The sequence below is a fragment of the Channa argus genome, chromosome 4 (assembly GCF_033026475.1).
Source record: "Channa argus isolate prfri chromosome 4, Channa argus male v1.0, whole genome shotgun sequence".
Lineage (NCBI taxonomy): Eukaryota > Metazoa > Chordata > Actinopteri > Anabantiformes > Channidae > Channa > Channa argus.
This window is the reverse complement of record NC_090200.1, coordinates 1597813-1621231: the sequence shown is the minus strand read 5'-3', so window position 1 is coordinate 1621231 and position 23419 is coordinate 1597813. Positions and strand designations below refer to the sequence as shown.

At 45.3% G+C, this 23419-nt stretch overlaps 2 protein-coding genes across 4 annotated transcripts; one reads left to right on the top strand and one right to left on the bottom strand.

Annotated features, from left to right (window-relative positions):
- Positions 1–526: 526 nt before the first annotated feature.
- LOC137125048 (tubulin alpha chain-like) lies at positions 527–3782 on the top strand. The gene is made up of 4 exons (XM_067499940.1): positions 527–683; positions 1880–2102; positions 2430–2578; positions 2661–3782. The coding sequence occupies exons 1-4, from the start codon at positions 681–683 to the stop codon at positions 3633–3635; spliced, it is 1350 nt and encodes a 449-aa protein (XP_067356041.1). The 5' UTR covers positions 527–680; the 3' UTR covers positions 3636–3782.
- Positions 3074–22763, bottom strand: ptprnb (protein tyrosine phosphatase receptor type Nb). 3 transcript variants are annotated; one of them, XM_067499935.1, is made up of 23 exons: positions 22449–22763; positions 17121–17171; positions 14976–15086; positions 14789–14894; positions 14556–14718; positions 13650–14037; positions 13289–13432; positions 12709–12743; positions 12308–12495; positions 12115–12201; positions 11850–11929; positions 11693–11757; positions 11375–11584; positions 10832–11116; positions 10614–10761; positions 10457–10530; positions 10299–10376; positions 6752–6871; positions 6494–6660; positions 6075–6128; positions 5807–5871; positions 5635–5708; positions 3074–5398 (listed from the first exon to the last, which is right to left on the bottom strand). In XM_067499935.1, the coding sequence occupies exons 1-23, from the start codon at positions 22525–22527 to the stop codon at positions 5327–5329; spliced, it is 2844 nt and encodes a 947-aa protein (XP_067356036.1). In that variant the 5' UTR covers positions 22528–22763; the 3' UTR covers positions 3074–5326. The 3 variants fall into 3 exon arrangements, with proteins under 3 accessions (XP_067356036.1, XP_067356035.1, XP_067356037.1); XM_067499934.1 differs by having other exon boundaries at positions 10832–11131; positions 22449–22762; XM_067499936.1 differs by lacking the exon at positions 12115–12201 and having other exon boundaries at positions 10832–11131; positions 22449–22760.
- Positions 22764–23419: the final 656 nt, after the last annotated feature.

The following is a 23419-nucleotide window of genomic DNA, read 5'->3' as shown; positions in this document are numbered from 1 at the left end:
TTACCACAAATGTGTTGGTTAAGTTATTTTATAGAGGGTAGCTCAATTTAGTCATAATTTAGGATTAAAATAAATGAATACAAACGCGTCGCTGTAGCCCAGTGGGGCCACTATGTGTTTACATTGGGGTCATGATGCGTTCAGGTGCGTCACACGAGGTGTGAGAGTGCCCTATGAAGTGAGAAGTGTGTTTCTGAAAATAGACCTACGATAAAGCAAAATACATTTTTAATGAAATGACAAATAAAGTAAAATACGCATTAACTGTATGCGACGTATGTTGGAATAATTGTGGTATATAAAGTGCTGACGAAATGTCAATAATTGTCAATAAGCCCATGTACTCGAACTAACTTGAAGTAACAGCTGCAGATAAATATCCAGTCCTTCCGCCAACAGAGGTGGCGGTGAAACATGACAGACTCTTTTTAAAAGCCGACACGTACATGTAAATATGAACAGATTAGGAAGCGAAACTCCCGGAGTCGGAATATTTCGGGCTGAACGAGAATGCCGCACCGCCCAACGTTCCTTCCCGCCGAGAGGAAATTCGAACGCACGCTTTGGTCCGCCCCCCCCGGCAAACTGATAAAAAGCCCCAGCGCCACGTCCGCCCATCAGAACTGCCTTCAGCAACCGATTCTTAGACGTCGGCCAGAAGGAAAGAAAAAGAACTCAAAATGGTGAGTGTTCGATTGGGAATGCGCGGAAATTAAAGCGCGCGGGTCTAAAAGGCGAACTTTATTACGACAGGCACATTAATGCTGGTTAATGAACCGTTTTTATAGGCCGAGCAGCTCCTACTTGTACACAAAGGGCGGATTTACTGGTTTAAAATGGCGTCTTACAATTAAAAAAACCAAACCATCGCCGTTTGCACAGTATATGCTTAAAGTAAAACGATCATCTTTATTCGTTTGAATGATCTTCAATTCGTTGTCGATTATTGCCCCGCGTGTCTGCGTCACGTCCCGCGTGCCGTGGAACCAGGCCAAACTACTGGCGCAGTTTCAATGAAAAACAGTCTGGAAAGAAAAACGAAACAAAAAACAAACAAAAAAACGTCGAACTTGTCCAATTTTGTTTGTAAAATTTGATGCAGCGAAAACCCGCTTCACTCGTTTTTTGGGGGAGTGTGTGGAACCTGGAAGTGCGTCGACTGAAAGTGAAAGATTTAAAGGCGCCATCAGATAACGCCCTGTCCGTCAGAGTTGCACCGAACTAGGCCGTCTGTCGGCGGGTGGGGGCAGGGTAGGACCGCTTCTTTCCGCTTTCTTTAAACGCCTCCCTGTAGGGTGGTGGTTTTGCCGTCGGGGACGCGCAGAATGGCAAAGGTCTGCAGCAAACTACCATGTGACCCGGTGCGCCTGCGTCATGCGGCCTACAGGAAGGATCACCTGAGGCGGGGGCCAAGTGTTCCCGCCTAAATAAATGTAGCATTTCCACATGTCGGAGCTTGTAATGTGTAAGCTACATAAGGGGACGGTCCCCCCCCCCCCCCCCCCCTTTTTTTCCGAACAAAGTCATGACTAAAACAAACCATAGGGAAAAGTATTCGTACCAAATGCAGCTTTGAGGTTTTTTTTTACAAAGCAGGTAAATTCAGTGGTGAAATGAAACACTCTTGGAATAGAGGCCTTGTATAGACTGACCCTGGTGCAAGTTGGCTTACTGCTTGACGATGAGCCCTCTGAAAGACGAGTCCCATTTTCTTGAACTGCTGTAGCTGTTACCGTTTATGAAACCAGGCCACATCAGTTTGATCTGGGTCAGAGGAAGAGCTGTACAAATGGCCGTGGCAGACACCTGCACAGATGTCTCACTTGATGCTTTCGTGTTGATGGTTTTCCCGCTAACCAAAGTTTGTCTCCTCCTACAGCGTGAATGTATTTCAATGCACGTCGGCCAGGCCGGTGCCCAGATGGGCAATGCATGCTGGGAGCTGTACTGCCTGGAGCACGGCATCCAGCCTGATGGTCAGATGCCCAGTGACAAGACCATCGGAGGGGGAGACGACTCCTTCAACACCTTCTTCAGTGAAACTGGAGCTGGTAAACATGTTCCCAGAGCCGTCTTCGTGGACTTGGAGCCAACAGTCATTGGTAAGATCAATATTCAGGTGCTGTGGTTTTAACTACTTTTGGGTATTAAAGACTTTACCAAACCAAACAAAGTAGAGCCTGATTAGTGACTGCTCTCCTCTGGATAATTTAATCTAACATCAGTGTTGCCAGTTTGAGTTTTGTTTGCTCTACTTATGTGAATATCTTGAGTACTTGAGAAAGTGTAAGATCAATACAGGAAGTACCTGATGGTAAAAAGAGATGCTTTCATTAATGTGTTGGAATAAATCAGCTGTTGTAGTTTAACTGCATTAGTTCATTGCTTTGAATTGGTGAAGTGACGCATCGCTGTTTTCTCGTTGTCAGATGAGGTCCGAACGGGAATCTATCGTCAGCTCTTCCACCCTGAACAGCTGATCACTGGAAAGGAAGATGCTGCCAACAACTATGCTCGAGGTCACTACACAGTTGGCAAAGAGATCATCGACCTGGTCCTAGACAGGACTCGTAAACTGGTGAGTTCAACTTCTCCAAACACGTTTGAGTCGCAGCAGTGTTGAGCCATGTGACTTGACATTTTTAAACTTTTTCCTGCAGGCCGACCAGTGCACAGGACTCCAGGGTTTCCTCATCTTCCACTCCTTTGGAGGGGGAACCGGCTCTGGCTTCACCTCTCTGCTGATGGAGCGTCTCTCTGTCGACTATGGCAAGAAGTCCAAACTGGAGTTTGCTGTTTACCCAGCCCCCCAGGTGTCCACAGCTGTGGTGGAGCCCTACAACTCCATCCTGACCACCCACACAACCCTGGAGCACTCTGACTGCGCCTTCATGGTGGACAACGAGGCCATCTATGACATCTGCCGCAGGAACCTGGACATCGAGCGCCCCACTTACACCAACCTCAACAGGCTGATTGGACAGATCGTCTCCTCCATCACCGCCTCGCTCCGCTTTGACGGTGCCTTGAATGTGGACCTGACAGAGTTCCAGACCAACCTGGTGCCCTACCCTCGTATCCACTTCCCTCTAGCCACCTACGCCCCGGTTATCTCGGCAGAGAAGGCCTATCATGAGCAGCTCTCCGTGGCTGACATCACGAACGCCTGCTTTGAGCCAGCCAATCAGATGGTGAAATGTGACCCCCGCCACGGAAAGTACATGGCCTGCTGCCTCCTGTACCGTGGAGACGTGGTGCCCAAAGACGTCAACTCTGCCATTGCCACCATTAAGACAAAGCGGACCATCCAGTTTGTGGACTGGTGTCCCACAGGCTTCAAGGTGGGCATCAACTACCAGCCTCCCACTGTGGTCCCCGGTGGAGACCTGGCCAAGGTGCAGAGGGCCGTGTGCATGCTGAGTAACACCACAGCCATCGCAGAAGCCTGGGCTCGACTCGACCACAAGTTCGACCTGATGTACGCCAAGAGGGCCTTCGTGCACTGGTACGTCGGAGAGGGGATGGAGGAGGGAGAGTTCTCAGAGGCCAGGGAGGACATGGCTGCCCTGGAGAAGGATTATGAAGAGGTGGGCACTGATAGCGTTGGGGATGAGGATGAAGGCGAGGAGTACTAGTAACATCTGCAGCATCATGCGGCTCCAATAGTCCCAAAAAGAAAATCCAGACACCAAATAGTCGCTGGACTCAATTAAGTTCTGCACATTCCAGCAAGCTGCATGTAATTCCTGTCATTTTGTTCTGAAAATAAAGAATTGAAAGTTGTTGGTTGTCCTGTGTTTACTGGAGTTCAGAGAGCAGCATTGAGGTTGTTGCCACACATCCTGGTTTGGCTTATTATGGTCTGTTACTGTGGGGAAACTTCATGAGAATTACATTTTCAAGAGTTTAACTCTTTTTCTTTTAACAGGAAGAACACATTTGCGTCACATACGCAATATAAAGGGACATATTTACTTTAAGAAATTAGTGTGATAAGTAAAGAGTTGTGACATCCCGTGTGTGTGTAACTGTATGTGGGAGGAAATTGTGTTTGCAGGTAACTGTATTTGAAGCTATAAGAGTATAAATGTAAAAGAACCCAGTCAAAGCAGCTGTAAGAGTCACATGTATGTTTGCAGCACTTTAACACAAAATATTTATTTAAAATATCACGGATACAAAACCTTTTCATAGAATAGCTTTTTTTTTTTATTTCATTTTCTGACTTGCAGGAGGTAACGACAACACATCCAATGACTTCACAAACAGGAGGTGGAGGTGTTTTCTGCAGAGAAGCTACAGGCTGATCTCATCAACGTAACCACAGTTAAAAACACTAAATGTTCTTAATCCCTCTTTCTGGAACCTTTCCATGCACTTAAACACACTTTGAAAAATAGTTTAGCTTCCTTACCGAGCCCAAAACCAAACGCGACCAGGACACGTGTGAGTTCTGCATTGAGCTGGTTCAAACTGAGGGTAGCAGAGCTTCGTTCACAGTGGGAAAGAGGAGTTTTCAGGTTAAACGAGCAAAGAGCAGCTTTTAAGAAACTCTGGAGTCCAGGTGAAAATATTAAGCACGTGACATAATTTAATTTCTGAAGGTTTACTAATGTTAAGGATGTTTTCATGTGACATCTACTCAAATCAGAACATGTTCTCCAAGTGGGTGTGGTGAAAGTAAATTGATCAGCCAGTTAAAAATATTTTAAAAAATGTCAGAGCTGCAAAGAGCCAGTTCATCAGTTAGTCAAAAGAAAAAACTTTTCAGTTTGATGATTTTATATGAAGAGTGTAAAGGTGCTTTCAATAAAAAAATGGGCAGTTGTAGCTCAGTTGGTAGCGCAGTTGACCACACACCACAGGGTCAGTGGTTCAACTCCCAGTCAGGGCAAGACACTGGACCCCAAGTTGTTCCTATTGTCTGCTACTTACTCTTAATATCCATTAAGGCTTTTATTAAACCACAAGCTTTTTCTCACCATTTTCATTGGCTCTAACTGCCCTTAACAAGCGTTTGAGTTATTGTCAGTGAAAATTAGTGTAATGAAAATGAACTTGGACTCCAGAGCGTGTGGACATATTAGTGTTTAGTCTGAGGGGACATGCAGCTCATTTATTTTCATTCAGACTAGCAGTGAATGCAACACGTCCCTGAACACATCACGTCTTACTCCATGTATTTTTTTGTTGATTTTATGTGAAATCACCTTTAGGTTTTGAGAAAGAGAAGCACAGCGTCATTCTTCATCACAACAATCATCATCATCATCACAGAGAGAACAGGTGGAGTGGGTGGGGGGAGTGTGTACTGGTTGCATTGGTTTCACTGGGGCAGAGCTTTGAGGATGGCGTTGACCTCCTCTGCCACGGCCGTCAGAGCGAACTCAAACTGGTCCTGTGGAACAGAAACAGGTTCACTGTTCTGAGACAAAAGTGTCGACACCTGCTTTTATTATTGTTGCTTTCTTCAGGGAGGATTTAGTTTCAATTTTGGAGATAAAAGCTTAAATAAAATATCAGCGATCAGCGAAGATAAATGTCAGAATGAACATACTGACAAAGCTCAGAGAAACATCAATGGGATCGGCTCCCTGAGCTTCAGGTCCGTGAGAACAACAAGAGAGAACAAACCTTGGTGCGCACCATCCCAGGCCTCTGGTCCCGGACGTGCTCCAGTGTTGCAGCGATGTCGATCTCTTTCACACCTGCAGAAAACACACAGATGCCAGGAGACGGGACAAATCCGTCAGTGATGCAAATTACACTTGATAATCTTTGACCTTTATTTATTATAAACACGCACCTTTAGCCATACGATTCAGAACCATGTCAATCAGGATGTAAGTCCCAGTCCGACCCGTACCGTCGCTATGGGAACAACAACAAAGCTTATAAAATACTATTTAAGTTAAACTTGAGGCCTTAACTGATGGAAAACTCATGCATGTCACGATAAACCACTAGAATGATCGGCACAAACTACATGCCGTTTCCTGTTTGCTGCCTCTTCCTTTTTCTTTGCTTGTTCACTATACTGAACTTAAAGAGCAGGTTTACGATCTGTGATTTACCTGCAGTGCACAATGATGGGGCAGGAACGTCCTCGGTAACACTTATTCACCTTCCTGAGGAGAAAAAGGTGAAAGACACTGTTACTTAACCTTCATCAGGTATATTATAGAGATGCATAGATAAATAGATGGGGTAAAAAAAAGGGGGGGGGGGGGGGGGGGTTCGGCAATGGACCTCCTGCTGCTGCAGCCATATCAGTCCATGATCATTATTGTGACTATGCAACTGGACCCAGACTACTAGCTGCAAACCACAAGAATGACACAGACAGGTATGTTCACAATAAAACGAAAGGCCCCGTTGACCTCCATCCCACAGGGGAGGCAGGGGGGAGGAGGGGGAGGAGGATGGAGGTGAGAAATGCTGCTCAGTATCAGTGTTATCAGGGCTGTGGATGGGTCACATTTAGCAGCAGTACCTGCGGAAATCCAGCAGAGGGCGCGTGGAGTTGGGGATGCCCTGAGCCGGCCAGCTGAGGAAGTGGAACTGAGTGAGGGTCCTGGTCTCCTGGGTCTGCACATTCTTCAGGTAGAAACTTCTTACCAGGAAGTCGTTACACCAGATGTGCTCCGACACCAAGTTTACCTGAGGGACGGACAAACACAAAAGGACTCAGTCGCCCCCACCTGCAGTCTAACCCCCCAGGTGGTGTCGGACGCACACACTCGGGTCTCACCTCATAGATGTGGTACAGAGACGAGCCTTCATCGGGCCAGTAGCGGTCACACTGTTTCTCTCCATCCTCCACCAGAGCCGTCATCATCACGATCACAGTGCAGCCGTTCTCCCACACCATCTACACAACAGAGGGTTTCCGGGGCAACCACATATGTTTTTACTGATGATAGGAGTTTTTTATTTGGATAATAACTGTATTGATTTCCTTTAGAAACTAGGGAAAACAACACCACAACTCCAGGATTAATTACGGACTTTCTAAACATATGGTTCATGAGCTATTTTAGCCGTTTTAGGTGGATAAAGTCACTTTATGTAACTTTAAAAAAATGAGACACAAGACTTAGTATGGTCCAAGTCACCCATTCTAAAAATCCAGTTGGAATCTTCCACTTCCTGTTTGCTACTCAGGCGCTTCACATGGAGCTAAGCTTTGGAAACATCAATAAATGTGTTTGATTGTAGCCTAAGTGTGGTTCTCTACTAATAGAGTTGAGTATAAAACTGGGTTTATGTTTGAGATAAAGTTTAAAAAAACTGTATCTCAGTCCTTCATGAAGAAATGACTTTGCCAAGTCTAGCAAAAACTGTTGTGGATGAGTTCTCTTCACACAGAGAGTTTCTGGACTCTAACTTTGTTGAAACTCGTTAGTATTGTATGGTCTGTGTCAGAGGGTCAAAAATCTTGTAGATAAAAGTAGCAACAAAACAGTGTGTTGTCAGCCCACTCAATAGCTCAGTGGCTGTGAGGCTGGTTAGTTCTAGACACTGAGATTCCCAGTGTGTTCAAATCTCCTGCGTCCCATCATTTTCTGTGTTGTCCTTAGTTGTGAGCAATAAAACACAAATAGGAACAAAGGATGAAGATGGCTATTTTAAATTTCATGTTAGAGCATTATTTGTTATGTTGGTGGGATCAAGCCTTATGACACTTTTGACATCCAGTGTCCAAAGTCAAATTTGAAAAGCACTGAGAAAGAAAAAATAAGTGTCAAACTAAGTAGCTCACACTGTTAGAGGACTACTTGGAATGTTGCGGGCAGTGGGATCAATCCTTATGAGACTTTTGGAGTCCAGTGTCCAAAGCTAATATTCATAAGCTCTGAGAAATAAAAGTAAAGTGTCAAACCAAACAGCTCAGTCTGTTTGAGGACTGTTGGGAATCTCAGTGATGGTGGGATCAAACCTTCAAAGACTTTTAAAGTCCAAAGTCCTGTTATTACGCATTTTAATATTATGTTGTAATAACAGATGTGTAATGAGATGCGAAAAGTTATTTAGTATTAATTTGACTTGGTTCGCATCTCATTACAGGCCTGCTATTACAAGTTCATAAAAGTGTAATAACACGTGTCATTAAGGCGTAATAACAGGCGTGTAATGAGATGCGAAACAAGTCAAAGTAATAATATAACTAAATAACCTAGGTAACTTTTCGCATCTCATTACACGCCTGTTATTACGCCTTAATGACACGTGTTATTACACTATTATTACACTATTATTAGCGTGCAATATCAAGCTTGTAATGAGATGCGAACAAATTCAAAGTAATGCTACAAAGCTTAAGTAACTTTTTGCATCTCATTACACGCCTGTTATAACGACTTAATGACACATGTTATTACACTGTCATTATACTGTTATTACGCTGTTATTAGCGTGTAATATCAAGCGTGTAATGAGATGCGAACAAATTCAAAGTAACTTTTCGCATCTCATTACACGCCTGTTATAACGCCTTAACGTGTTATTACGCTGTTATTAGACTGTAATATCCAATGTGTAATGAGATGTGAAAAGTCATGTGGGATTATGTAGATTACTTTCTAACTATTTTTGCATCTCATTACATGCTTGATATTACACGCTAATAACATGTTGTAATGTTCTAATAACAGACATGAGAAAGGCGGTAATGAGATGCAAAAAGTCGTGTAGGATACTTTTTAAATATTTTCACATCTCATTACATGGCTTTTATTACATGTGTTATGACCATATAACACAGACACTAACTACTAGTTATTTAATATAGTAACTATACTACATATAGTACTAGCGTAAGATCGCACACCTTAATACACCTTAAGATATTATTGTTGTATGGTGTTTTAGTATATTTGCCAAACTTATAAAGCAGTAACTCTATCAGCTGTGATGAGCAGGTTCAATCTTTATTTTGTTGGACTTTAACATTTCCTGAGACTCATACGAGTTGAACCCTTATCATCTGGGTTTCCAAGCAGTTCTCCAGCCTCCTGAACTCTTTGTTACGGAGCTGGGGTGACTGTGGTTCAGGAGGTAGAGTGGTCATCCAAGGTTGTTGGTTCAATCCCGGCTTCTCCCGTCACATGTTGAAGTGTCTTTGAGCAAGACATTGAACCCACACTGATGCTCCTGGTGTGTGTTGGCTGCATAGCAGCTCCCTCATTGGTGTGAGTGTGAAGCAGTGTAAAGTGCTTTCATGCTATGTAGGCGACTCTTTCTCAGAGCTTTGTTCTCTTTAACGTGGTCACTGATCCAGAGTCCACAGAGGCCCAAGCTCTTGTTCAACACGAGTATTTTCTCAATTTCAATTCGTTATTGTTTAGGTCAGTACTGCCTGTGTCCGCATTATTTATTTTTTATAACTAAGGAGGGTTAAAAAATGTAGATCACAAAATCTGTAAACTGCAGTAACTTCTGAATCTCTTTTTTAGTTTGGTGTAACTTGTGGCTTCAAACTGTGGTTCCATTAAGGCTGAAAGTTAAGACATAAAAGAGCTTGAACAGTTTTAGAACCACTTTTTCTAACTGCCTTGTTTTCAGTTCTGGAGGCATTAGCTATGCTATGCTATGCTAACTAGGCTTAGCAGATGAAATAATCTGTTTTTGGCTTAACTGACATGTTAACACTAAAAGAAATTACACATCCAATTACACATTAAACGCTCAAAACCAAACACATTTATTGACGGTTTCAGCAGCAGTTACCAAATGTTTGCTCCATGTGCTCCAGCTCTTGTTAGCTATAAGGGGAAGAACCTGGCAAACAGGAAGTGGAAGAATCCAACTTGATTTATAAAGAGGGGGGATCCAGGTGTACTGACTGATTTGTACAGGACAATTTTTTATCTGATGTAGATAAACGGAGAAGGGAAATATTACATGTGACTTTGCTGTTGTAGGTTTTAATTAATACATTTTCATGCAGTTGTCAGTTTATTTATGTCAGTCCCACCAGAACCATGTATAATAAGAGTATTAAAAGTTGAAAAGGCCCCTTTAGAGCAAATTCTCTGTATATACAACATATGATTAACTATGGACTGTTCTTTCTATACTTTTGTACTTTAAGTATGTAGATAATCTGCTTAGTACATTTACCTGGGTAAAATATTTGAGGTGTTGTACTGGTTTTGTTTTAGGCCAATACTTACACTTTTACTGGACTATATAGTTTGTATACTTCTGTACACAGTGTATCAGCACTGGTAGTAAGGCTGATTTTTATTTTTGAAGACAAAGACAAACTGTAGGAAATTCTTTCACATCTCACTGACCTGCCAGAAGTCAGAGATGGTGTGTGACAGGGGGCCCTGCGTGGCAATGTAGGCTGGCATCCGGGGGTCATGCTCAATCTGCGGGGAGGTGGAGTGCAAGGTTACAGGGCGCCAGAACAGGAACCAGGGAAAACCGATTCTGGGTGGAGGGGACTTACTATGGTGCTGGCGTTGATGTAGTCGGATCGTGAAGGGTTAACCTCGGCCTTCAGCTTCACCCTCGAGTGATCATCTGAAGGACAACAGTCACATTTAACCCGAAACATCCATGGCTGAAATATTAAATCCGAGCTTAAAAACTTTGTTGGGACTCACAGGGAACAGAGTCCGGGCAGCGGTTCTTCTTTGCATTGGTGTCGCTCTGGGCCACAGAGACGGCGCTGGGCTCGGCCTGGTAGGAGCACAGAGCCTCCCACTCCTTCATCAGGCGGTCTTTGTTCCTCAGGTGGTCCTCCATGTAGGCCTTCACAGACACAGGTCATATTGTTATGATTACGTCTTTTACCTAAAGTCTTGATTAATGCAATACTGACCAGGATCATGTGACCGGTGGAGATGTCCATGTTGGTCTGGGCCGGCTCCTCGCACCATGACGGGGTGCTACTGTGGGAGCTGGGACTGGGCTGGGCCCCGTCGCTGAACTGGGAAGACACGCTGCTCACCCTCGAGTCGGCACCTCCCGCTGCTCCTGCCCCTCCACCGACACCGGCACCCGCTACGCCTCCACCCGGTCCTCCTCCTCCTCCTCCGCTTGCTCCTCCCACGGCGCCCAGGGCTGCGGCTTCTAGGCGCCCGAAGGCACCTTTGGAGGCCATGTGCTGGCGACACAGGTCCTGGTGAGCCAGTTATGCATGCATCAAGTTGTTACACCGTCTTTTATCTAGTTTGTGGATTTGATACTTTAAAAACATTTGAAGGGTTTTATCTTAAAACTCCAGCTACAGAGCTTTTATATTGTTCTTTAAATGTTCAGACCTACATTTTATCTCCTTATAAAAATTTCTCCAACATACTTTTATCTAAAACGAAAAACTCAAAATGACCAATGAAGCGAGGCAAAAGGAAAAACAACTCACCTGGTACTCCTGGTGGGTGAAGCTGCCTCCCTCCGGTCCCAGACCCAGCTTCTTCGCTGCCAGCCGGTGGGCGTGATGACGCAGACAGGCGATGGTCATTGCCGCCACCAGGATGCCCCCGATGCAGGCCATGGCCACCAGCGTGGCAAACACCCAGCGGGAGTTGGGCTGGACTCTGGTCGCCAGGGGCAAAGCCTTCCCATCATTCCTCTGTGGCAGAAGGACAAAGGGAGGGGCCTCATTTCTATTTGTCCCAATGGGGGAATCTCTAAAAAACATTTTCCCCAATACACCCAGCACCCCTGCACTCATCCCCACCTCTCCAACTCCGCTCTGCAGCACCTTTAGGCCCATCTCAGTCTCCAGAAAGTTCTTCTCTGCAACTGAACAGCAAAACACGAGTTAAATGCAGCTTGTTCTCTAGTAAAGTAAAGGATCTGAATGCTTTCTGTTGTAATTGGGAGAAATCGTCTACCGGCTTTGTCTGCCACCTCTCCTGCCGTCAGGTTCTTGGAGTTGGGTTTGATCCTGAAGGTGATTGCAGGTCCGACAACGCTGCAGAGGAGAAAACACAAAAAACAGGAGGTGAGGGAGACGACGACGGCCTTTTGCAGTTGAAAGCAGGAGGAAGGAGGAGCAGCACGCTCTGCGGCTCCACCACCCAGTGGATCAGATCTCACATAAGGAGGATCCAGGATGGGGACTTGTTCAGTTGTGGGTTTACGACAACCTGGTCCTACCTGATGTTGATGAAGAAGCCGGTGGAGAGGCCGATTCTCTCTGACAGCAGCTCCAACAGGTGCACCCCATCGTTCAGACTGAGGGGGCTGCAGCGACAAAACACACACACACACACACACACATTCATACAAACACAGAGACATGAGCAGATGCACACACACACACACACACACACACACATACACACTGTACCTCTGGTTGGTGACGATGTAGCCAAATTCTTCTGTCTCTGTCTGTGGTTCCTTCTTTCCCAGTTTGTCCACTTTGGACGTTACGGTGGTGGGCGTCTCTTTCTGGCCTCCTTCTGGTTTGGGGGCCTTGATGGTGGTGGCTGGAGCCGGGGGGGGCACCACTTTATAGGCCATTGAACTCTCTGTCATCTGTGGAAAAGTGCGTTTCCTGAAGTACTGAAGTATTGTTTATTTCTGCTTCTTTATACTTTTACTCCACTGCAGAAAAGATAAAAACACTTTTCACTGCATTACATTCATTTGAAGTTAAGTTGAAGCCCTGTGTGTTGGACAATTTACTTTTTATTGAAATTTCAACATAATTTATGTAAAACTGAAGTTAAAGGAAAGTTGCAGACTCACCTTCTTTCCTTTGCCAGCGTTGTTTCCATATCCATCTGGATTGTAAACACGCAAACAAACAAACTCATTATTATCTAAAACGTATTAGTATATTATTAGTATTTGAGCAGTATTTCACTTTGGTAAAAGCAGCAGCCTGAATGCAGTGTCAGAAATTTACATAGATGCATTTTTACACACGACTTCTTTTTGATTGAGTAAATTTCTATCTTATATTTTTACACTTGTTTGTTTTTAGAAGACTTTCACGTTGCATTAAATCTGTTTAATGCCACACAATTGTCGGGTCTTTTTGAAATTAAACAAGAAAAATGGCTGAAAGTCTTCAGAAGTTACTGGAACAACTGAATAAAAAACAGAACAGTGACATAAAAATGTGTTTGAACATTTGTTTGTCACACAGACTAATTTCTTTGGGGCTTGTGCCTAAAAATGTCCACATCCACGAGAGTGCGTTACAGTTCGGCCTGGTAAAGGATCATAATCCCTCACGGCTCTGCACTTTTAATGACCTCAGTCCAGTGACTGGTGAACTCGTGGGGTTCGTTGGTACAGTGAAAAGCGCTTCCACAGGACCGACCTTTGGTTTGCTTGTGGGCATACGAGCTCTCCAGCTGCAGCTGCTTCAGAGCGGCCGGCAGGTTGTCTTTCTGCTCGGGGGACAGATCCTTGACATCGAGGCCGTAGTAGTCGAGCAGCAGAGCCAGTCTCTGCAGAGAGCGCTCTACAAACCGCGGAGAAAACGGACGAGGGAAGAGTTCAGGTAAAACACCTGTTACATACATATCAGCTCACAATAACAAAGCAATGGGTGATATTGGTGCTTGGCACTAATTGAATTGAATTTTCCTTCAACAACAAAGTCATAAACTGACTGAATACGTTTAAGAAGTCAAACATAGATACATTAGTTATCTTTATGGTTTTGAGAGTCGTCTCACCATCCAGGCCTGATAGGGCATCATACTCCTTCTGCGGCTTCTTCTCCGCCTGCTCTTGTTGCTGCTGCTTGCTGAGCTGGGACATCTGGGAAACGTAGTCCTCCCCATAGTCCAGAGGGAAGTCCAGCTCCGGGAAGAAGGAAGAAGACGAAGGGAATCCCGAAGCCCCTCTGTGGCGGGAGAGGGACTGCACAGGTGAGGAAGAGGACGAGGAGGAAGAGGAGGAAGGGGAGGTGAGGTAAAAGGACACCAGGTCCTGGAGAATCTGCCGGTCTCGGTCCAGTGAGTTTCCTCTGGAGCGAGAGGAGGTGGCGAGGTGCGGGAAAGCTGGATTATTATCCAGGGAGTTGAGAGATCGCTCCTCCTCCTCCTGATAGCCGTACTGACGCTGCAGAAACCACATGTGCATTTTTTGCCACAAGGGGACAGAATCAAAAAAAGCTACAAACACAGAGAAAAACATCCTTCCAAACATTCAGCAGCTACAGAGCAACGTCATCATTTATTTGGAGCAGAGTTTGTGTCCATCTGTCCTTTAGTCCCTCTCTTGTAGACCTGCCTTTGGTCTCCATCACCTAAAGGAAATATATGTCTCTTTTGCTGCTACAGACCTGCTTTCTAACTGTGAAGCCAATCTGATGCAATTTCAGAAGATGATCATAAAATGTCACCTCGTAAATGACAATAGTCCCACATAAAAGAAAAAAACAACCAATTACAGCAAGGAACCAAAAATTTCTACCAGCAAAGATTTGCAATAGTGTTTGTGTCCACCTGATATCACCTGATCTCTTTGAGCTCTAATCAAATGTTTATTTTTATTCACCTGATCCAAATCTCAGCGTTCAATCCAACGTCCTTCGATTTATTTCATTTATTTATTATATTTGTGTATATTTTGCCCACCTGGCGGTAGGTGTATGGGTCTAACAGGGGCGTCTGCATGTGTACGGAGGATCGAGAGGGGTCGAGAATCATGTAGTCCACATACTGCTGCATCATGTCAGGGTCCGCCAGATCCTCTGACCCCTGAACCCTCTGCTCACTGGGTCCTGAAAGCCTGGACGACCTGGAAATAAAAGAGTCATTGAGATAAAGATGACGCTTCCTGCTGAGAGACGCTGGCTGTGTTTTCTTACTGTTTGAGGGACCTCTCGTGCAGCTTAGAGCTGGAGACAACAGTGGGAACGTGACTCAGCTCTCGACTGATAATGGCCTGAGTGACGTCGTCCCTCCATGTCAGACCTGAGCAGCCGCAGAGACACAGAAACAGCGGTTTTAACCTGACTCTGTGAATTTAAAGCCTCGCGTGTGAATGAGCCTCACCTTGCACCATCAGGTCTTTGAGGACTTCCTGCAGCTTGTGGAGGACAGGTATGGACACCTGGTACTGGACAGGCTCCTGGTGAGGAGCCTGGCACTGTCCAAACAAACCGTCTGCACGGGAGGAGACAAAAAGTTCAGTACTTCTGTTTCTAACTTGGTCTGAAGTCAAACCCATGAAATGAAGACCAGTGATCTGTGAGCAGCAGAATACTTCACTGTTCTATGTAAACTTTACAGTCTTTAGTACATTCGTAAGTATTCTAAGCCTGAATCTGTGCTTTTTGTGGAATGACAATCTGAATATTTGAGTAAAATAAACTCTTTCCAGACTGCAGTGAAAATGATGTCTGAAGACGCCTGTGAGCTATTTAACCAAACGGCCTTTAAAGTCAGCAGATGTGACGACTGCATTTCAGTGTGTTTTCCACCGAACCCACACTAAGCTTTGAAGTGTGTGTGTGCACAAAATTGATGTGTGTGCGCGGTGGTGCTATAAACAGTGCGTGAAAATCGATGGATTTTTCTATGGAATTCAAGTCAGTGGCAGAGGAAGAATCTGCCAACAACACTCTCTGAAGCAACTACCGACAAACCCACACAATAAGTCACAGCCCACACGCATGTTGATGCAGTTTTACAACATGCACACACACACACGTGTGCACAGCACGTTTACACACTAAACATGAGCACAAACATGTGGACAAGCCTGCAAATGCAGTTAATGAAACACTCTGCGTGTGTGTGTGTGAGTGTGTGTGAGCAGTGGTGAGTCATCAGCTCGGTCTCTTATCAAACACACACACACAGAAGGGAGACATGCCGTCGTCAGGAAAGTGATGTCACTGTTGTCATAGAGACGAACAGATCAGGCTGTGATTGGCTGAGGCTGGCTGACGGAGGGAGCCCTTGTTTACGTTTCACTCTCGCTCTTTCATCCTTTTCTTCCTGTCAGTTCATCGCTGCCTCTTTCTTCCCATCACTTTGCTGCTGTGATGAATCTCACACACACACACACACACACACACACTTCAAAGCTTCACGCTGAAATGTATCAGCTTTTTACAATAGAAACTGAAGTTCTCTTAAATGAAAATGAGAGGATTGCAGACATTAAAGTGAGCACAGACGGCAGATGGGTTTGTGTGATGCAGCCTGAAACCTGCTCTCACGCGTTCTTGCATTTCATCAAACCCTCTCTGAAAGCCTCTCGTGTTGTGTTCATGTCTCTAGTGACTGGGAACAAAACATTGTCGGGTGGAAAGGGAGAAACACCGCACATCAATAATGCAGCCGCCTCCATCGGGCGTGCACGTTGACACACGTGCACGTGCTTCCCATTTGAACAGGCGTGGAAGAAGCAGGAAAGCCGCTGAGGATCATAGATGCGCAGCCACGACACATCACTGCTTCCTGAAGCACGCTGCGTTCAGGGTACCGTAAAAATGAGCTTCAATCTGGGGAAAGAGTGTCCACAGCAAAAAAAGGACACAAGCTCCAGTTGTTTTTTCTTGTTTTTGCATTTGTCTTTCTGTAGCTCTATAATAAACAAAATATACATTAACACTTATATTTTGTCTTTTGTCCTTTTTTGGACGGTCGCTGCTTGTTACTGTGTCCCCTCCAGGGTGACGGCCGTTGGGTCTACTGTGGTTTTTAGCTTAGGATTTCTAAAAGCACAATGCACAAAGGTGATGGTGAAATGGATTTTCATAAAATCATATTTGTTGTATTTAATAGATTACAAATACACACTTTTATACTAGTAGTAGCCATGAAATAATAACTGCAGTTCATAACTTCAAATAGTCATAAATAGAGATAAAGACTAATAATACGTGCAGTAATTATCTGCATACGGTACATTTTGTAGCCTGTTTTGTATTGTACATGTAAGTGTGCACTGGTCTACAAATGTCTATGTACTATCATATATAATAACGTATGTGTTTCATATCCACCTTATTCTTTATGTAATTTTATAGAATTTCTGTGTATTAGTGTCAAAATGTTTGACTTTCCTTTCTGTTCACATTAGTTCTGAGCAGTGATTCACTCTGACTTGCACACATTTGAACAAGATTAAACTACTAGTTGTTGTTGAGGGGTCAGTAGCAGCTGCCCCCAGGAAAGTGAGACACTCACCATCGCTGCACAGCTGATCTCTGGGGCAAAGCTTCTTCTCAAACACGCAGCCTGAAAAAGCACAAGCAGCAGTTAAAACAAGTGAGAGCAGCAGCAGGTGAAGTTATTACGTCACACACGGAATCAGGTGTGGAGAAAACACACAGCTCCTCGTGCATTTACACCTGAGATAACAGCCCGCACCGACACACCCGCTGCCTCTGTCGTGTCGTCAACACGAAGACTGGAACTGGTCTGACTTCAGGGGATCGGCTCAGTCGGCCTCGGAAGTCCCCGCAGGCCCAGACAGGACCGGGTCTATAATGGCCCATAATGGAATAACGAGCAGATATGAATTAGCAGATTAGCGACGTCACTGGCGACTCTCGAGCGGGATCACGTCGGGTGTGTCTTTGGACTTCGTGCGGTGTTTGTCAGACTCCGTGTCTCGTGTTGGACCGTAGTGGTCTGGCAGCAGGTGTGTGACAGGGCACTAAGACTCGGTTAGACACGTATTTATGTTGCTGCAGTCCAACTTTGTCCAGGGACGTGTGTCCTGTAATGAAGTGAGTGATGCTGCTGATGTGAACACCATCACTGGGCCTGTGCAGCCACGCTGACCGGGGAGTCTGAGACACGGCTAAATATAGAAGGCAGAGAGTCTCTGTCCATCCGTCCATCCCTTTGTCCACACTACACACGATGACTAATCTGCCCCCCCCCCCGACTCTTCTCTCTCTCTCTCCAACTAGGCCGTTTTTAGAAGCTCTGAGCCTGAGGACAGGAGTTTGTCCCTCAGTGTCACCCATCGTGTCATGGACAGCTGTTATACCAGTGAACCTCTTCCACCCTTTCCGGGTCTTTTTCTGGCCTGTTTTTGGTTGTTATTCATCTCTACTTTGACTCACTTCTCCTTTTTTTGTCTCTTGTCTGTCCATGACAAAGTTTATCATCATGTGACAATTTATGGTCATTTCTTTGTTTCTCTGTGAACTGTTCTGTGTCTTTTTAGTTATTTTCGTTCCCTATCAACCATTTAGTGCCCAGTTACAGTCAAACAAAGGTTATTTTGAGTTTACATTCGTAATAGTTTGGTAATTTGTGTGGACTTTCAAACAAGACACATTACATTTCTCTTCCAACAGAGACACGGGCCTAGAGGGCAGCAGGAGTTTCAGTGCCGTCGATTCTCCAGTGAGCGACCAGCTGCTTCAGTGCCACATGTTGTCACCGTACTTTACACTTAAAGGCATGAAAATGACAGAAAGCAGCGCTGTGTGGAAAACAAATCTTCCTGCTCGGCAGATGTTACTCGCGTTTCAAAGCTTAAAGCTCCGCTAACAAACAGACCCAACACAGTCAGAGGGAGATTTGTGCAGGGATTCCCCATCAGCAGGAGCTCATACAGCTTTGTGATTAATCCACAACCGTAGCAGAGAAACCAGGAAGGCGACTCGGAGGCGGCTCCAGGCTGATGCCAAGTCTTTGTGATTCTCAGGGGAAACTCCTCCAGAACTTCCCTGTGCAGCTGAAACTAAACAGAAAGGGTTCTGTTGTGCTCAGGACTGAAACTAAACCAAACCTTAACCTCGGGGGTGATGATGAAGAGGAGGAGGAGGAGGAGGAGGAGGAGGAGGAGGATCCCTGTGGACCTGTTGTTTCAGCATGAGCAGTAACAGAATGAAGATCTCTCATTGAGGGTGAACATGATGATTCAAACCATAATTTCATGGTAGATGAAAGTACGGGGGTGGACTTAGTGTTTCGTGAAGAAGGGACATCCAGAGAACATTACTTTGTGTGTGTGTGTGTGTGTGTGTGTGTGTGTGTGTGTGTGTGCGTGCGCGAGCCAACATTCAGCTTATACAAACGCTGCAGTTTTCACTTGAAATGTGTTTTATTCTGTAGGAAATAATCAGACTCACTCACGGTCCAGTTAGAAACTGACATCAGCTGCTGCATGTGAGCGTGTCTCTGCTCTGCAGCTCCGCAGGCTGACGGATGATATTTGAGGTGGGATGAGTCGACCCGAGCAGAGCAGGATAAGACCTGCGTGGTCGTGGTCTGAGCGGCAGCAGAGGCAGCGAGGTCACAACCCTCCTCAGCTCAGTTCACCTTTTAACTTTTCACTTTAGAACCACGAAGAGTCCACGAGAAAACCGGTGGACAGGCCCCTCAGCCTGAGACACGGTCATTTAGTTTTCTTCTCTTTGTCATTTCAATGGTTTGTGGTCATTTCTGTCTATTTTCTGTAATTCTGTGATCTCGTTTGCTCTTTGGCAGTTTTTTGTTCATCCTTTGTCTGTCTGTGGTCACTTAGTGCCTGTTTCACCAGCACCAGTCTCTATTTCTCAAGTGTAATTTAGCTTTTGTTGTCAGTCATTTTTGTCATTTTTCATGCGGCTGTGATCATTTCTGTCTCTGTCTCTGTGGCGTCTCTCACAGCAGACCCCAAACATCCGTGCTCTTCTTAACCACAGCCCTGTTCCAGACAGACCTGGGATTCTGATTATTTCCATCTGAAATGAAAATCAATAAGCCGACTCTGGAGACCTGCAGACACGTCATCCATCACAGTGAATATCAGCCCTGCATTATGTTGCTTTAAATTTCAGGAAACTGATTAGATTTGGTTCATATTACGTCTTATTGCATCACCAGTTTGAGATTCTAACTGACAAAGCTGAATCACTTTATACAAATCAGACCCATTGACGAGACTCGTGTTAATCTGAAATCCACATGTAGCTGCTCAACTGGACTGAGCTGCATGGACGGAGCAATAAACACAGACCCCCAGGGCAAAATGGATTAAATCCCCTGAAGCCCCCGATGTGTAGGTCTGGATTTGGATGTATTTTTTCTCACTGACATTGTTTCCCAACTGTTTGTGGTCATTTCGTTTGTCTTTTTGGTAAATTCTCACAGACACTGATCATCTTTTGTCTATTGACAGTTGTCACGTAGCTTTTTCAGCTGAGCTCTGCGACTGTGAGACTAAGAGAAACGAGGAGTGATGCCACAATAGGCCCAGTCCACAGTCCACCCGTGCTGCACTAGCTCACTTCGTCTGAATGGCTCAAATGTGGCTTTTAAAATGAGGTCGGGAACCAGGCTTAACGTATGCTTTCATGCTTTCATGCTTTCATGCTTGCAGCTGCAGCCGTAATTGTCCACATCTTATCGTTTACCATTATCAGTTATGAGTCATTATGCCAACGCTGCCTCTGTCAACTCCACAGACCAACGTAACGAGACTCTTTAGGAACATCACAAAGTGTTCCGTTTGATAGTAGATAGTATCCTGTTGTACATCTCTTTTAATGATCAAAGGCAGCATGAGAAGGGTTTGACTAGTTTCTGGTGTTTCAGAATGAATGAATGTCGTTGAACTCACCAGGAACATAATCCTGGTCTCTTTAGACTGGCTCCCAATCTCCCAGGTGGGAATACTGTGTATGTTGAAGCTCGGCTGATCGTGTTCCTGTTGTTGCCTCTTTAACATTTCATTATGAAACTGGACTTACATTAAAGGGCAGCGGGTTTAATAAGAGCAGATAACAAACCTCCCAGGGGAATCGAACTGAACCGTGTTTACAGGATCAGTGCAACGTTCGCTGTCCGTGGTGCTGAAGCTCTGCACTGCATTTGAACCGTGGAGGAGGCAGGAAGTCAGAGTAATTACTGTGTGCACACAGAGCCGAGGGCTCGGGTCTGAGTCATGACTGTGAACACAATGTCCAATAATGTTGCTTTGCTCACATTTCACCTGTGCTGCCGCAGCAACAGTGTCCCTTTATAAAACTGTGATGCACTTACAGAGAATTTAAAGTGTTGTTCTTCCTGTTTTGCTTTACAATACATTTTCTGTCATGAGTACTGTACTTTCACTAGTATTGTCATTAGATTAGTAGGTCGATACAAACACAAAGAGAAAAAAACTATTTCTCATGGATGAATAATCTGTTCTGTCGTTTAAAAAGAAATCACTTTATGGTCATTTTGCATCTTATTACTGAGCTCTGTGACGTTCAAACAATAACTAAGACTCACTTCCCGCAGACGCCTCGGGCTCCATCCATCCCCGCGAATCCTGAATTCAATTTTTTTGCAAAGCAAATCAATCACAGATCCCAATTCCACCTAATCTGAGATGTTGTCTCTGTCCGAGAGGGGACAAGGAACGTTTGAGCATGAACAAGTCCATGAGGTCAAAAATGACTCAAATGACCCTGTAATTAGCTGTTTTTGGTCCATTTTCTACGTCTTCTTCTTCTCTACATAATTCAGCCGCGACAGGAAGCCAGCATTACACTGACAACCTCCTGCACCACACGTGTCCTTGTTCATCATCATTCATGCTGCTGTGTTTTGTATCTGTCGAGAGGAGCGTCACTGACATTTCTGCCTTTTTATCTCCAGAAAGATGAAAATGGCAAAGTAGCTGCACTTTAACCTGCTAAAATCAAACATTGTGTATCCAGAAGTGTCCATGCCTAATGCTTCACGTTCCTGTGGGTCGTCCTTGCTAACAGGGACCGGCGGGGGACGTGGACTGATCGGCAGAACTTGGCACAGACAGGCAAAGGCCAATTGACATGTCTGTATGATTATTTGGTAACTGAAGCTCTTGCTCATCGGTCAGTGTCTCCTACCAGTTGTTTTGCACGTCTTTACCATGGTGTTTGTTTTCTGTCCATGTGGAATCATAGAAACAAGACATTTTCACTGTATTCAGGACACTGGGCCTGTGGCCAGTGGACCTGCTCAGTGGACTCAGCACAGTGTCATGTTTTTTAGTCGAAAGACATCTTTCCTATGATCCTTCTTAGTGAACTTCATTTACTAAGTCACAGCACTGGTCTACTCTCATATTTTAAATCTACCACTGACTCAGAACCTGAAGATGTGTGTCAATGATTCATCGATTCATTCAGACGGACCCTACCCCCGACAGCGTTTGCGTCAGTGACGCAATTTGGCACCGGTGTCAACAGACGAGAGGCGGACAAACGGCGCAGAGCAGGAAAATGAACACAGAGCTGAGTTTGTGTCCAAGTCACTGCTGGTTTGGTTCACAGGAAAAGTATCACAGCTTCCCCGTTATTAAGCTTCAACGCGCGACTTTACACCACAGATGGAGGAAACGGGCGAGATTTCAGAGAAATCCACCAAACTATCTCAATCAAACTGCAGCTTCCTCAGGACATGTTGTGAAGACGGAAACAAGTTACAGTCACTGTTAGAGAACCGCAACTGGGACCTGACATCCGGGAAGTCGTGATTTACGCGCCGCCTGGACGCAGCGACTTCACCACAGGGAAGTGTGTCCATCTGGGGGGGTCTTACCGTGTCGGGCGGCCACGCAGAGTCGGCAGGAGGCGGTGAGGAGGAGGCACAGAGCCGCCCAGAGCCGCGGAGACCTCATGGTACATCCGACATCCACCGGGGCCGAGGTGGGAGAGGACAGGAGAAGACGGAGGAGGACGGAGGAGGACTGGAGAGTAGAGCCGCCGCTGCCGTGCGTCTAGCAGCAGGTCTCCATCTGTGAGGAGGAAACGCTGTTGCTGCTGCTGCTGCTGCACGGAGAGTGGAGGAGACGTGCGTGTGTGTGCGTGAGAGAGAGACAGAAAGGGAGAGAGAGGGTGACGGAGGGAGGAAGAGTGAGGGAGAGATGAAGGGTGGGCGGGTGGAAAACAGGCAGCAGGAGGCGACACTGCAAGAAGTGAACGGAGCAAATGCAGAAAGCTGTCGTCATCACTTTGCTTTGAGTAACTCCAGCTGTGAGATGAAGGAGCGAAGAGTAAAGTAACTACAGCTGAGTAAATGTAATCTGATTACTTTCTAAGTGACACTAATCAAACCGGGCACGTTTCCAAACAACTTCACAACCACTACACAGTATCCTGCCACAGTACCACTAATACAATCCAATACTATATGTACTATTGTGTATAAATGCGTGTTTTTGCTTTTTGGCTCCTTGACATTTTAATGCTAATACATAACAATGCAGTAGTTCTTCCCTCAAAGCTCAGTTATTTCAAGAACCACTGACTTAAAACATTCTCAGATCCATATTCAAGTCTGTGACTAGAACTTTGCATTTATTTGCATCTTGCAGTTCATCGCCGACAGCTTCATGATTTATCCACGTGACAGGACATAGACACGAGCACAACACTGCGCAGCGGGTAGTTTCCGGGCGTCTCTGTCCACGACGACACCACTGTGGGAATCAGACACTTCTTGCAGTGTGGAAGCGTTCTCCTCCTTGCTGCATCGTGACATGGTTCAAGTCCACCTCCCTCTGCCAGAAA